Raw genomic sequence first — 13,882 nt, 5'->3', positions numbered from 1 at the left:
TAGTTTTGTTGATCTGTTCTTCTGTTCTTTTGGTGTCTAGTTCTTTGATTTCTGCTCTAATCTTTATTAATTCTCATCTCCTGCTGGGTTTGGGCCTTTTTGCTGTTCTTTCTCCAGCTCCTTTAGGTATGGTTGCGTTCTGTATTTCTTGTTTCTTGAGAAAGGCTTGTATTGTTATGTATCTCCCTCTGAGGCCTACCTTTGCTGTGTCCCAAAGGTTTTGAACAGTTGTGTTTTCATTTTCATTTGTTTCCATGAATTTTTTAAATTCTTCTTTAATTTCCTGGTTGACCCATTCATTCTTTAGTAGGATGCTCTCTAGCCTCCAAGTATTTGAGTTCCTTCCAGCTTTTTTCTTGTGATTGAGTCCAAGTTTCAAAGCTTTGTGGTCTGAAAATATGCAAGGAATGATCCCAGTCTTTGGGTACCAGTTGAGACTTGATTTGTGACCCACATGTGATCTGTCTGGAGAATATTCCATATGCATTAGAGAAGAATGTGTATTCTTTTGCTTTAGGATGGAATGCTCTGAATATATCTGTGAAGTCCATCTGGTCCAGTGTGTCATTCAAAGCCCTTGTTTCCTTGTTGATCTTCTGCTTAGATGATCTGTCCATTGCAGTGAGGGGGGTGTTAAAGTCCCCAAATATTATTGTATTATTATTATTAATGTGTTTCTTAAATTTTGTTATTAATTGGTTTATATGGCTGCTCCCAAGTTAGGAGCATAAATATTTACAATTGTTAGATTTCCTTGTTGGATAGACCCTTTAAATATGATTTAGTATCCCTCTTCATCTCTGTTAGTCTATGGTTTAAAACCTACTTTTTCTGATATAAGGATTGCTACTCCAGCTTCCTTTTGATGTCTTTTAGCATGATAAATTGTTCTCCACCCCCCTCATTTCAACCTGGAGGTGCTTTTGGGTTTAAAAGGAGTCTCTTGTAGACAGAATATCAATGGGTCTTGCTTTCTTATCTAACCTGATACCCTGTGTCTTTTGATTGGAGCATTTAGCACATTTACAATCAGAGTAACTATTGAAAGAAAAATATGGGATGCTTCACAAATTTGTGTGTCATCTTTGCACAGGGGCCATGCTAATCTTCTCTGTATCATGTGCTGCCAAAGTGAGCACCCTATGTTTTCTTCTAGAAGTTTTATAACTTTAAGTTTTAGACCATGGTCCTTATTGAGTTAGCTTTTATAATGGTGTGAGGCGTATGGATATTATACCCTTTGCATATGGTATTGTGTTGATCCAGCACTGTTTATTGAAAACACTATCTGTTGAATTGCTTTTGCAAAGTTGTTGAGAATTAAGTGAGCATATTTGTGTGAGTTTATTTCTGGGCTTTCTGATTCTGTTGCATTGATTTATATGTCTGTCCTTTCACCAACACTACACTTGACAACTGTAACTTTATAATAAGTCATGAGATTAGGTAATTTCTTTTTTAAAAATTGTTTTGGCTCTTCTAGTTATTTCACCTTTCTATACTAATTTCAGGATCAGCTTAGCAAACTTTTTCAAAGACCCTTACTGTAGTTTGAATTCAGACTTTTAAAAACCATTGGCAATGGATATAGTACTTGCTCTTACAAATTTATGTGTTTTAAAATGTCACCTCATTTTATACATTATATGTTAATTTAAAAAATCACAGTTAAAAAAAGAAACTATATTAAAAAAATAAGTGATCAATTATGGGAAAGAAATTCTGTAACAAGGTGCGTACTGCTTAGTTTGTGCTGAAGGTTTAAATCTGGGAAATAGAAAAATGGGAAAAGAAATGACAATCTTTTTAATGGTTGGATGTCACCATCATCTTTTCATTACTGTTATTTTCAGTATGTCAAATTTTATCTTAGGACTTTTTGGCACTTAACAGATATCTCTTAAATTAGGCTTTGGAAAACCTGAAGGTAGTTTTCATACTCTTCCAACAAAATGGAGTTTTAAATGAAAAACTTCTCTTGATTAAGCAAAATAAAACTGTATATAGGCAAAAAAAAAATATGTCACCTCATTTAAAACGTCTCATTTTGTGGGCTTTATGGACTCTAGTATATAATTGGGACTGCTGTTAACACAGAATTGTGAATAATGTAAATGAGCTATCATGTTGTGAAACCTTGATCTCTGCATATTGTAATTTCGCATGTAGCTGTCACACTAGAAATGGAAGAATCAAGGCAGGACAAAGAGAGGGTACTTAGGTGAAGTGATTGGGAGCACAGACCTGTATTCAGACATCTGGCTTCTGTTTGTCTTGGATTCAGTTCTGAAATTGGAATAATGACAATTTACTTGAAAATTTTTGAAATGGAAAATAATTGAAAATTTATCTCTGGTCTCAAAAAGCTGTTGTCTTAAAATTTGTGTATTTATTTTTATTGGGACATAATTCTCATACAATTCACTCAAACGTAGTTTTGCATATTTACCAAGATAGTGTGTATCTAAGAATTTATTGCTGTGACTAGCACCTAATATACTCTGTAACTGTTAATGATCAATATAAAAGAAAAGAATGTGTTGAGAGCAATAGTGATTGACATATAGAGATTAGAGTCTCTGTATGAGTTTGCTAGGGCTGATGTAACAATGTTCCACACAGTAAGTGGCTTAATGATTTCTTGTGTCCATTCAAGAACAAAGTGTTGGTAAGGTTGATTACTTCTGAGGCTTCCCTCCTTGGCTTGCAGATGGCCATCTTCTCCTTTTCTCTCTTTGCATTGTCTTCCCTCTGTGCATGTTTCTGTGTCCAAATTTTCCCTTCTTATAAGGTCACCAGTCATGTTGGATTAGGGCTCGGCCTGATGACCTAATATTAACTTGATTACCTCTGTAAAGATCCTGTATCTAAATAAGGTCACCTTTTGAGGTACTGGGGTTAGAACTTCAATATATGAATTTTAGGGGGACACAGTTCAACTCATAACACTCTATCCTCCAATCCCCAAAAGTCATGTCCTTCTCACCTATAAAATATAGTCACCCTATTCCAACATCCCCCAAAGTCTTAACCTATTCCAGCATCAGCTCTAAGTCCAAAGTCTCATTCATGATGCTTAATTTTAGTTGTCAGCTTGGCTGGGCTATGGGGTACCCAGATATTTGGTTGGATATTACTCTGGTTATGTCTGTTAGGGTGTCTGTGGATGAGGTTAACATTTGAATGGGAAATTGAGTAAAGCAGATTGCTGTCCCTTGTGTGCGTGGGTCTCATCAGTTGAAGCCCTGAACAAAACAAAAAGGCTGAGTAAGAGGTAGTCCTCCTGTCTGACTGCCTTTAAGCTGGGACCTCAGTGTTTTCCTCCCTACACACTATAACAGGAGCATCAACCCTTCCTGAGTCTCAAGCCTGCCTGCCTTTGCACTAGTAGAATGACACCATTGGCTCTCCTGGCTCTGCAGCTTGCTGACTGTAGATCTCAGAGTTTGTCTGCCCACATTTATATACATGTATGTGCACACACACGCACATACACCTACTGGTTCTGTTTCTCTGGAGAACCTTGGCTAATATATCATGTGAATATCATCTGAATCAGGTATGGGTGAGACTCAGAGTTTGATTAATCCTGAGGTACAATCCTTCTACAGCTGTGAAGCCAGACAGTTTATCTGTTTACAAATACGATCATGGGCATAGGCATAGGATGGACATTCCCTATTAAAAGGGAGACTTCAGGAGAAAAGAGGTCATAGGTCCCAAGCAAGTCTTAAACCTAGCAGGGAATATTTCACTAAATTTTGAGGCTTGGAGAATAATCCTCTTTAGGTCTAGGCTGTGTCTTCTGGCCCACTGGGCTGGCGATCTTGCTCCGGGAGGGGAAGTTACTGGCTGGTTCCTCCACCCATGCCCATGGCAGCAGTGATAGGCTCACTGGACTCTGATTTGCCTTTGGGGCCATTTTTCCCTTTTCTTAAAAGCTAACACCCGTTTGCAACCATTTGGTTCTGTAGGCTCATTTCATACCAGTAGACTCCCAGAGTCCAGTAGCCTTCCTTCATTTTGTCCAGCTCTGCTTCTTTGGTGCAAACTGGCAGTGTTTCTATTCTTGAATTTAAAAAAAAATAACTTTGTTGGCTTCTCAGGCAGTTCTTGGGGGTCCAAGTCATCAGACAAGAGGGTTCTCCACAAATCTTTCTCGGATAACCGCATTTCTACTCCTAGCTTCTGCTGAGATGATTGGTAGGATTCCTGAATCTACATGCTTGATCTCTTCAAATCATGGTTCAGCCATGCCCTTGGCCCTGTTTCCAGACGGTGTTATCTGGACAGGCTTAAGAATTTTCCAAACCTTGAAGTTCTAATTCCTTTCTGCTTAACAATTCCTCCTTCAATTTATCCCTTTCCTCTTTCATTTTACTCTGAGCAGTACAAAGAAACCAGACCACACACCTTCAGTACTTTGCTAGGCAACCTCCTGAGTCAAATATCCAGGTTTATCGCTTAAATTCTCCAAAACACTAGAACATAATTTGGCCAAGTTTATGACTTTATTGCCACTTTATGACAAGATTGCCTTTCTTCTAATTTCCAATAAATAACATATTCCCCATTTCCATCTGTGACATCACCAGAAGCATTTTAATATCCATATTTCTTGCCAAATTCTGCTTATGATGCATGTTTATTTTCCGACAACAAAAGCTTTCTCTACAGCTCTCCTCTTTTCATTCTCAGCCTTCACCAGGATCTCCTTTGCCATTTCTATCAACTGTCTCTTCAAGGCAGTTTAGGCTTTTTCTTTTTTTTTTTTTTTTTTTTTTTTTAAAGATTTTATTTATTTATTTGACAGACAGAAATCACAAGTAGGCAGAGAGGCAGGCAGAGAGAGAGAGGAGGAAGCAGGCTCCCCGCCGAGCAGAGAGCCCGATGCGGGGCTCGATCCCAGGACTCTGGGATCATGACCTGAGCCGAAGGCAGAGGCTTTAACCCACTGAGCCACCCAGGCGCCCAGTTTAGGCTTTTTCTATCAACTGCCTCAAAACTCTGACAGCCTCTACCCGTTACCCAATTCCACAGTCATTCTACATTTATAGGTAGTTGCTATTATAGTACCCACTTCCTGGTATGAAAATCTGTATTAGGCTTCTCCAGAGAAACAGAGCCAGTGGGAGATGTATATACTTGCATATACACTTACACAGTTACACACACACACACACACACACACACACACACACACACCCCATGCAGGTTCACAGCTGTGGAAGAATTTTACCTCAGGATTAATCAAACTCCCAGGCTCACCCATACCCAATTTAGATGATATCTGAATGATATATCAGGCTTCTCCAGAGAACCAGAACCAGTAGGGAGCAGTGTGTGCACACTTCATGTACATACGGGTGGGCAGACAAGGCCCGGGAGCTGCAGTGAGCAGGCTGCAGACCGGGAGAGCTAGTGGTTGTAGTTCTAGTGCAAAGGCAGGCGGGCTGGAGGCTCAGGAAGGGCTGGTGCTTCTGGTAGAGTCTGTAGGCAGGAAAACAGTGCAGCCCCAGCTCCAAGGCCACATATATGTGTGTATATACATACATATATAGAGAAAAGAAAGACGGACAAAGAGACCGATCCTTGGGTATTTGCCCATGTGATTGTGAGGCTCGCTGGCAGGCTGGTAGTCTGAAAATTCTGGCAGGAATGGAGGCTGCAGTGTAGATGCCAGAATCTTTCCTCTTCAGAGGGTGTGGAGGACCTCAGGCTTTTGAGGCCTTCAGCTGATTGGATGAGGGCCCCCCACTTCATTAAGACTGATCGGCTTTACTCAACATCTCCTGATACAGATGTTAATCCTATCTAAAAAATACCTTCACAGCACTGTCTTGACTGGTGTTTGACTAAGTTAACTGATTACTGTAGCCTAGGCAAGTTGACACATAAAATTAACCATCACCATCTATAATAAAAAAAAATCGTGTTGATGGTGATTCTCTGAGGCAGTTGTACCAGGAAAGTCCTCTTAGTTTTAGCCAGTGGGTTTTGAGAAAGTAGTCCATCAGATGCGGTGTGAGAAACTTTGAGAATCTGTGGTAAAGATGTGTAATAATCTTTCTGTGTTAGTAGCTTTTATTTTAAAAAACTGAACATTCACCCCATTTTAAAGATGAGAAAAGAGAGGCTTAGTAGTTAGCATAGAGGACATGGCAGAGCCTGGATCTGAATCCCTGTCTGCTTCACTGCTCTGCTGTATGACATGCCTGGTGGCTAGTTAGGGATGGTGGTCCTGGAAGAAGTGTTTGCTTGGAGGAAACCCAAGACGTTCAAGGGTAGTTGTATGAAGCACGATACTACAGTGAAGGATAAGTAGAAAGGAATCTGTCTTCATAATGTCAGATTGTTTTAATTTTTAGGAAAAAATTTTAAAAATACAGAAAGGTACAGGCTAAACTGACAGACATCTTTGTATCTATGAACCAGAGTAAACGGTGTTTGCTTCAGATTTTGTAATAAAACAATGACCGAGATTCCTGCACATCCTGTCACTCCCTTCCCGCTCTTTCACCTTCCTTTCTCACACTGGCAAAACACTGATGAAGTTGATCGTCAGTCGATTTCCCGTAAAATGTTTATAATGTGTGTATTAAGACCAATTAATTATAGCTTTTACTTTAAAAAATTACCCCACATTTCTTACGTACAGCATATATATAATTTCACACTTATAATAAACAAGATCTTATAGCCTTAAACCATATAATAATCATTGCTAATATTTACAAAGCAGCCTTGGTTCTAAGAACTTTACATGTATTAACTCATTATTTTTTGTAACAGTTCCTTGGGTTATATACTCTTATTTTTCCCATTTTACAGATGAAGGGATTGAGGCACAGAGATTAAATAATTTACTCAAGGGTCATAAGATGTAAGTAGCAGAGCCACCACCTCTTATAGTTAGTATTGTTGCAAATGTTAAAAAAAAAAAAAAAAAACACTGAGTGGTGCCATCCCACTAACTGAGCAGTCAGTAGTTGGTCCTTTGGTTGCATCTGATGCAGTTAATTGATTCAAGACGGGACTGATGGCAGGGAAAGAAAAATGTTAAAAAAACAACTTATGTAAATGCTGTCATAGTGTACTTAACAATCAAAAACTTGGGTTTCACTCAAACACTGATCTTGAGATTCTGTTCATTTGGATAAATATGGCCTAGTTAACTCCATCAAAATGCTGTGCTTTATGGTTCCTATCTTATGACCATACCATCTTTTTTTTGGTCCATTCTCATATTAATGGATATTTAGTTTTGTGTCTTCCAATTCTCTATATTACAAGAAAATGCTGCGGTGAACATCTGTGTATTTGTCTTGTGCACTCTCTCTGGGCTGCCCCCTGGTAGGGGAGTAGCTCAGTTAAAGGGTATTTACAGTTTCAGCTTTTTCCAAATGTTGGCAACTTATTCTCCCAGATGTTTACATCTCAGTTCACAGTTGACATTTCCCACTAGGGGAGACTGAATGCATACCGACGATGGCCAGATTGTGTATACAAATAGAACTCTGACCTGCAGCCTGCAGACACGTGCCCAGGAAACCAGCCCCTTATCTACAGTAAGCAGCCCAGGAAGCTGGCTTGCTGTGAGTCCGACTTGCAGGAAATCACTGTCTTAATTTGCATTTGACTGATTATTAATGAGCTGGAGCCCATTGTATAAGACAGTCCTTTCCAGAAAGGAGTTAGGAAATTACCTTTTAGAATAGGTGAGGATTCCAGTAGCACATGGTTTAACTTTGCTCATTTCTGAAGAGAAGGGAAGCAGCCTAGAATCGTTATCTCAGACTTTTTCTTTAAAGCAGAAAAAGTCTGTATTTTTTTTCCAAACTAAATTTTAAGGAGGACAGTAAGCAAGATGAAAACGAGCTCCTCAGGTAAAATGGTTCCACCTTCCTGGCCTCCCCCACTTCCCGCCAGTCTTCCCTGCCCCCGGATCACCTGAGACACTGGAGGAATCCTCGGGCTGGCTGGTAACCTCCGGGATGCCTCCTGGTGTGAGAGTTTGATGAAATCCCAGTTTTCATCTCTCTCCACCCCAGAACTTCTACAAGATTTCGGGCTAACCATATTCTGTTTCTTTGGGCTTCTGGCAGGCAGGAGTTCGTGGATGCTTACGTGAATTACGTCTTCCAAATCTCAGTTCACGAATGGTACACAGCCTTCTCCAGTGGCTTCCTGAAGGTGTGTGGTGGCAAGGTGCTTGAGCTCTTCCAGCCTTCTGAGCTGCGGGCTATGATGGTGGGGAACAGCAACTACAACTGGCAGGAACTCGAAGAGGTGAGTATGGACAGTACTGTCTTTACCTCCAAGGAAGCAGCTGTGGCCTGCCACGTGGGCCCAGAGCCTGGTCTCTTTCCAGGTGGTCTGTGGTTGAGGGGGCATTGGAGGCCTCCTAATCTCGGTGGTTATTTCCTCCTCTCCACTGCAAATGGTGCACAAATGTATGTCCTCTATAATATTCTTCTTCTTTGTCTCTTTTGGGCAGACTGCCATCTACAAGGGTGATTACTCAGCCACACATCCCACTGTGAAACTATTTTGGGAAACATTTCATGAGTTTCCATTGGAAAAGAAGAAGAAGTTTCTCTGTAAGTATCAGTCATGTTAACCCCGTGCTTGTCCACGCGTTAGTGTTGCCTGTGGTGGGAGGGTGATCTACCCCACAGGTCAAGGTCTTGTAAATGAAAAAGAGTAAGTGAGGGAAGTATATTTCCACTTCTTGTCTTAATGAGACCTCAGGCAAACATAGGTGGTACTTCCTTATTTGTTGCCTAATAGGATGTATTGCATGAAAGAAAGAAAAGAAGCATTTTGCTGATTTTCAGTTGCTTTTAAAATATTAGTTATCTTATATGTGAGTATTATGAAATATCACGTTGATAGAATCTAATTCGATTAACTTCCCTTATCTCTCTAGGCTTTTGAAAATGTTGCAGTGTCTCCTACAGATGTAACTGGGGAGATAGGATTTACAATAGCTTTATTGAGATATGATCCACAGAGCACACAGTCGACCCAATTAAAGTGTATAATTCAGTGATTTTTTAGTATATTCACAGAGATTTGATCCTGTCAGCAATTTGTAGAACATGTTCATCACCTCAGAAAGATACCTTGAACTCAGTAGCAGTCATTCCCCATTTCCTCCTGACCTGTCACCCCACCCGGCCCCCCTTACCATCTGTTTTCTGGCTCTGTGGATGTGCCTGTTTGGGACATCTCACATAAATGGAATCATACAAGATATGGTCCTTTGTGACTGGCTAGGGGACATTTGAGAAGGGTAATACATTTGGAAAGGAGAATGAAGCCCAATTTATGTCAACACATTCAGCCTTTCAAAAATAGTTGTAATCTTTGTGTCTGTATATAATCGGGGTCAGAAATTTGCTAGTGAGTAGTATACAGTTTTTGTTTATATAAAATAAAACAACATGCTTTGAAAGGAAGTCCCTTTTGCTTTATAAGCATGAGCATATCTTAATATTAATGCAAGATGTACCCCCAGATTCTACTGCTCCCACCGAGTGAGGATGAGAGGAAGTGGGGGGAAGAGGGCAGGCTCATACAAGAATGCTTAAAAAAAAAGCCCTGCTTCTCCTCTCCTTAGTTCCATTGGCTCTTATGAACAGTGGCCTATAAGTTAAATGACAGGTTAAGGTTTGTCAAATGACAGGTTAAGGAGCTTGTAGGGCTCTAATAACCAAGAGGAGCGTAGCCATGGAGATTTCTTAAAAGAGTTTTTTCTGTTCAGAGATCATTAGACTTGTGGAAATTTTTAGTAACTCTGTAGATATTGGCAACAATGTTTAATACCACAGCCTCAGGTAATAGGTTTTTTGAAAGTGCTCCTTAACCAATGACTTGTTTGTAGTAATTCCAGCAATTTAACTCTGAGGTTATATATTGCTAGAAAACATGGAAAGACAGCTGCGTTGGCCTCTTTCTCTCTCTCTCTCTCTCTTTTTTTTTTTTTTTTCCAAGTCACAGTGTGTTACAAGAGTGAAATGTCTAATATAACATCATTGTTGCTCTTTTGGTTTAAGAAATTTAGGAAAAGGAGCAAACAGATACCAAATGGCTATTCCCTAGTTCAGGAGGCGTATACACACTAGACCCTTGGCCACAGGAGACTTTGAAGTCCCATAGATGATGGTCTTCTTCCTGGCTTCCCTCTGAGATCAGCTCTTTACCTATGTCAGGAATTCCTTTCCTCTCTGATTTTGTGAAAGCTCCTAACATTTATGAGGACATACATTTGAGGCCATTTTTAATTTGAGGGCATTTTAGGGCATCTTTCATTTAGATGGATGATTTGGGTCCATGTGTATATAATCAGGGTCTGAAATGAACTAATGAAAAACAGAATTTTTATCCATATAACCCGCCCCCCCCCCCCCCAGGATTGAAATGCAGTCAATCTCTTGCTTTGTAAGAACAAGCGTAGGTGAATATTCATGCCATCCATATTGGCACCTAGAAGTGTACTTCTCATGCAAGCCACAGGGTGTCATGCCATCCTCTCCTTTCTGTGCGGGGCTGCAGAGAGCAGCTCCTGGGCTGCGTAGCTGGTAATGCCCTTTCCCTTTCTCCTCAGTGTTCCTGACCGGCAGCGATCGCATTCCCATCTACGGCATGGCGAGCCTGCAGATTGTCATCCAGTCCACAGCCAGCGGCGAGGAGTACCTGCCCGTGGCCCACACTTGCTACAACCTTCTTGATCTCCCCAAATACAGTAGCAAAGAGATCCTGAGAGCACGGCTGACCCAGGCCCTTGACAACTATGAAGGGTTTAGTTTGGCTTGAGGCTCCACAGTGTGCCCCAGATATCCCTCCCTTCCTCAGTGTCCACATGGAGACCCATACAGAAAACCATGGGGAAGGGAGTTCTATTTTTTTATTGTCTGAATGGGTTGGGACTTTTGAATCCTGAACCTGGTTGATGTGTTTCTGGGCTTGTGAACAGGAAGCAACCTTTCTGAAAAATCAGGGGTTGGGGATGGGGGTGGAAAATTGGCATTTTTGTTTTTAAGCCAAATTACCTAGTAGTGTTCCTTGCACTTGTGAATATGTTGCACTCTGCTGGAAAAAATGGCAGTGGGTTTTTAACCTCTCATTTCCCAAATGTCTCTCTAGCCCTGCTGTTACCTCACAGTGCTTCCTGTCCCTCTCATTCCTCTGCAAGAATGATTTTGACTGATGCACACTTTCTCAACTGCACGTGCAGAAGAACAGCTCCTCTCTCTGCAGACTTGGACATGCTCCTGTCTTGTTGCAGCCCTGCTCTAAGGACTAAGGAGGCAAGGACTACTTCAGAAAGTCCCAAGTCCCGCAAGCTGAATCTGGGTCCCTTATTTCATTATTTTGGCTGAACTCTTTTGAGAATTCATGGGAGCCTTTATGAACAGATCTTGCTTTAAAAAGAAGTTGTTGAGGGACTAGCAGCCTCTACCTGGCTCTGCCTATTCCTGGACCTGCTTAGAGATGTGCAGAGCAGCTCAGCATTGTAGCTGAGCTGAATTTTGTTTTGTTGTTCAGCCAAGTCCCTTCGACAATAAGGTGAGGTGATAGACCCCTACTCCTTCAGTTATCTGGCTTTTGGAGCAAGTTGCATTACTTTTTTTAAGAGTATCTTCTCCAAGGAAAGTAGAATTAATAAATTTCTTGTTCTCTTTCCCTGTCAAATTATGCCCTCTGCCTCTTTCTCTTTCCTTCCTCTCCTTCCCTTTCTCTCTTACTCACTTCATCCCATTGTTTCCTGACTTAATGCTCCCTTCCTGTCCTTTTAGTGGATGCATGCAGTCTATTTTTTTAATTTCTATTTAAATTGCAAAATTTCTATTTTTTTTTCCTTTTCCCTAATTGCTAACACTTAAGGACATTCTTTACTATGGGACTTTTGTTTATTGCATTTGAAACGTTTGTTTACAGTGGGATTTCAGGGGGGGATTGTGTTTAGAGCAAATATATATATCAAAAATAACGACATGCTCAACCTACTTCATCATGGGATAAGAAAATTCTACATGATCAAAGAATCCATGTCAGCCTAATTTTAAATTCCTAGTCACTAGAGGAAAGACTTATTTATATAAAATGAAGTATTTATGAACCGTGATACAGCATTAGATCTCAATGAAGGATGTAGATTTTTGCTTTTTTTTTTTTTTTGTTTTTAAAACTTATTTCAATTGCGAAATTGGTAGTTTTTTCAGTCTTTATAATACAAGATTAAAAAAAGATATACAGTTATATGAAATGTTTATTTTCTATGTGTGTGCATATAGTTCAATATTATGCAATAAATTTGGTGTTTTAACTTATTTCTTATTGTATTTGCAGAATGGGTAGCTTGCTTTCAGTAGAAGAATTATCTACTCAAATAATAAAAGGTCAAATTTGGTTCCAGTCATAAGAAAGTAAGACCAAGCACTAGGGAAATGGAGAAGGGAGCAGGGTCAGGGTAGCCTGAAGGGTGGATGGGATTTCTGAAAGTTGTGATAGGTGAAAAGGCATTTCACGTGGAGGGGAAGGATTTAGAGAAGGACAGGAACAATTTGGAGAGCATCAGGGGAAATAGAATAATGGTAAATTAGACTGGGGGAGGGGGAAGAAGGTAGCTTTGGGGCTGAGGAACCAGGCTAAGCAATGGAACTTGAGTTGGTAGCCACGCAGGATTTGTCAAAATGTTCAGAACTTTGGGGTGGGGGTGGGAGGCAGTGATAGGACTTAAGACTGGTTTAAGAAGAAAACTGGATGGAGGTCCATTTGAAGGAATTAGTCCTTCCCATTCTGAGAGCAGTGAGAGATGTAGCAGTAGAAGAGTGCATTGCAAGAGGATCCAAAATGATAGCACAGGAAGACCCTCATCTCTCTTCCTCCATGGACACAAGTCTATGCCAATCTGTATAGCAATTCCTTCTGAAAAACAACTGAGGGCTGACGGAACAAATCCTGCACAACAGGGGTTGGAGGGACCACGTAGACAATGACAGGAGACACGGTAACAAGAACCCCCAATTCTAATACTGTGAACTGCAATGGGGAGGGAGGAGACTACTAAGGGACTATGAGCAGATTTTTCTGTCCTGGGAGACAGAAAAACTGTGGCTTAAAAGGGCAACGAGAATATAAAGGAACTAACCGTCCACCAAACAATGGGATGCTGGAGAAGCTAGGCAGTGCCACTGTTTATGTTCCCCCTCCACCTTGATAGCACAGAAAGGAGCAGAGTCTGGGTGCCCTAGCCACCACACTGCCCTCAGCAAGCCCTGGATCCCTAGACTACATCAGCCCTAGCCACTCTGGGGCCACAGAAAAAAAAATAAAACATGGTTTCAAGAGCAACTAGAATATAAAGGAACCAGCCTTAGAGCTCTACCAGTGAGGGAGCTGCAGAATGCACTCTGGGGTCTGAGAGGCAGGTGAGTACCACATTACATCTCTCCTCCACCTTGATAGTGCAGATGGAAGCAGGATCTGGGCCATCCCCTAAAGGAGCCTGCACAAGGTGGCCCCAGTACAGCATATGCTGGGACACCCCTGAATGTCACCCACCGTAGCTACACCTCTCTCACCATGGTGCAAAGCATCCCAGAACACCCTGAGACTGAACCTGTTTGGCTCAAGTTGTTTTGCCAGAACCCCTGGGGAAGGAGTGCCGCCAAGATCTCCCAGCCTGGCACACCCCAGCTCTGGTTATCACAGCTAGGTACTCCCAAAGTGGAGTACCCTGGGAGCCCTTTGCACAAGTCTTCACCCACTCTGGCTCTGGTTGTGTCCTGTGCAGAGTGCCCTGAGAACCTCCCCCACCCCCCACCTCCCCACCTGTGACCACTTCAGCTGTAGCCATCCCACCAGGACTACCCCA

The 13,882-nt window shown here is 41.3% G+C and overlaps 1 protein-coding gene across 4 annotated transcripts in view; it reads left to right on the top strand.

Moving 5' to 3' along the window:
• The window catches only part of LOC111153353 (HECT and RLD domain containing E3 ubiquitin protein ligase 3), a 120,739-nt gene extending 108,404 nt beyond the window's left edge, over nt 1-12,335 (top strand). For all 4 annotated transcript variants that reach the window (XM_022512340.1, XM_022512366.1, XM_022512358.1 and 1 more), the window contains 3 exons: nt 8,106-8,289; nt 8,498-8,600; nt 10,610-12,335. In XM_022512340.1, the coding sequence (XP_022368048.1) occupies nt 8,106-8,289; nt 8,498-8,600; nt 10,610-10,818 (496 nt within the window). In that variant the 3' untranslated portion in view covers nt 10,819-12,335. The remainder of the gene's footprint in view (nt 1-8,105; nt 8,290-8,497; nt 8,601-10,609) is intronic.
• The last annotated feature ends 1,547 nt before the right edge of the window (nt 12,336-13,882 follow it).

This window comes from Enhydra lutris, unplaced genomic scaffold (assembly GCF_002288905.1).
Source record: "Enhydra lutris kenyoni isolate GAN:26980312 unplaced genomic scaffold, ASM228890v2 scaffoldscaffold3, whole genome shotgun sequence".
Taxonomy (NCBI): Eukaryota; Metazoa; Chordata; class Mammalia; order Carnivora; family Mustelidae; genus Enhydra; species Enhydra lutris.
Note: the sequence above shows the minus strand (reverse complement) of the source record. Positions and strands in the feature narration are given on the sequence as shown.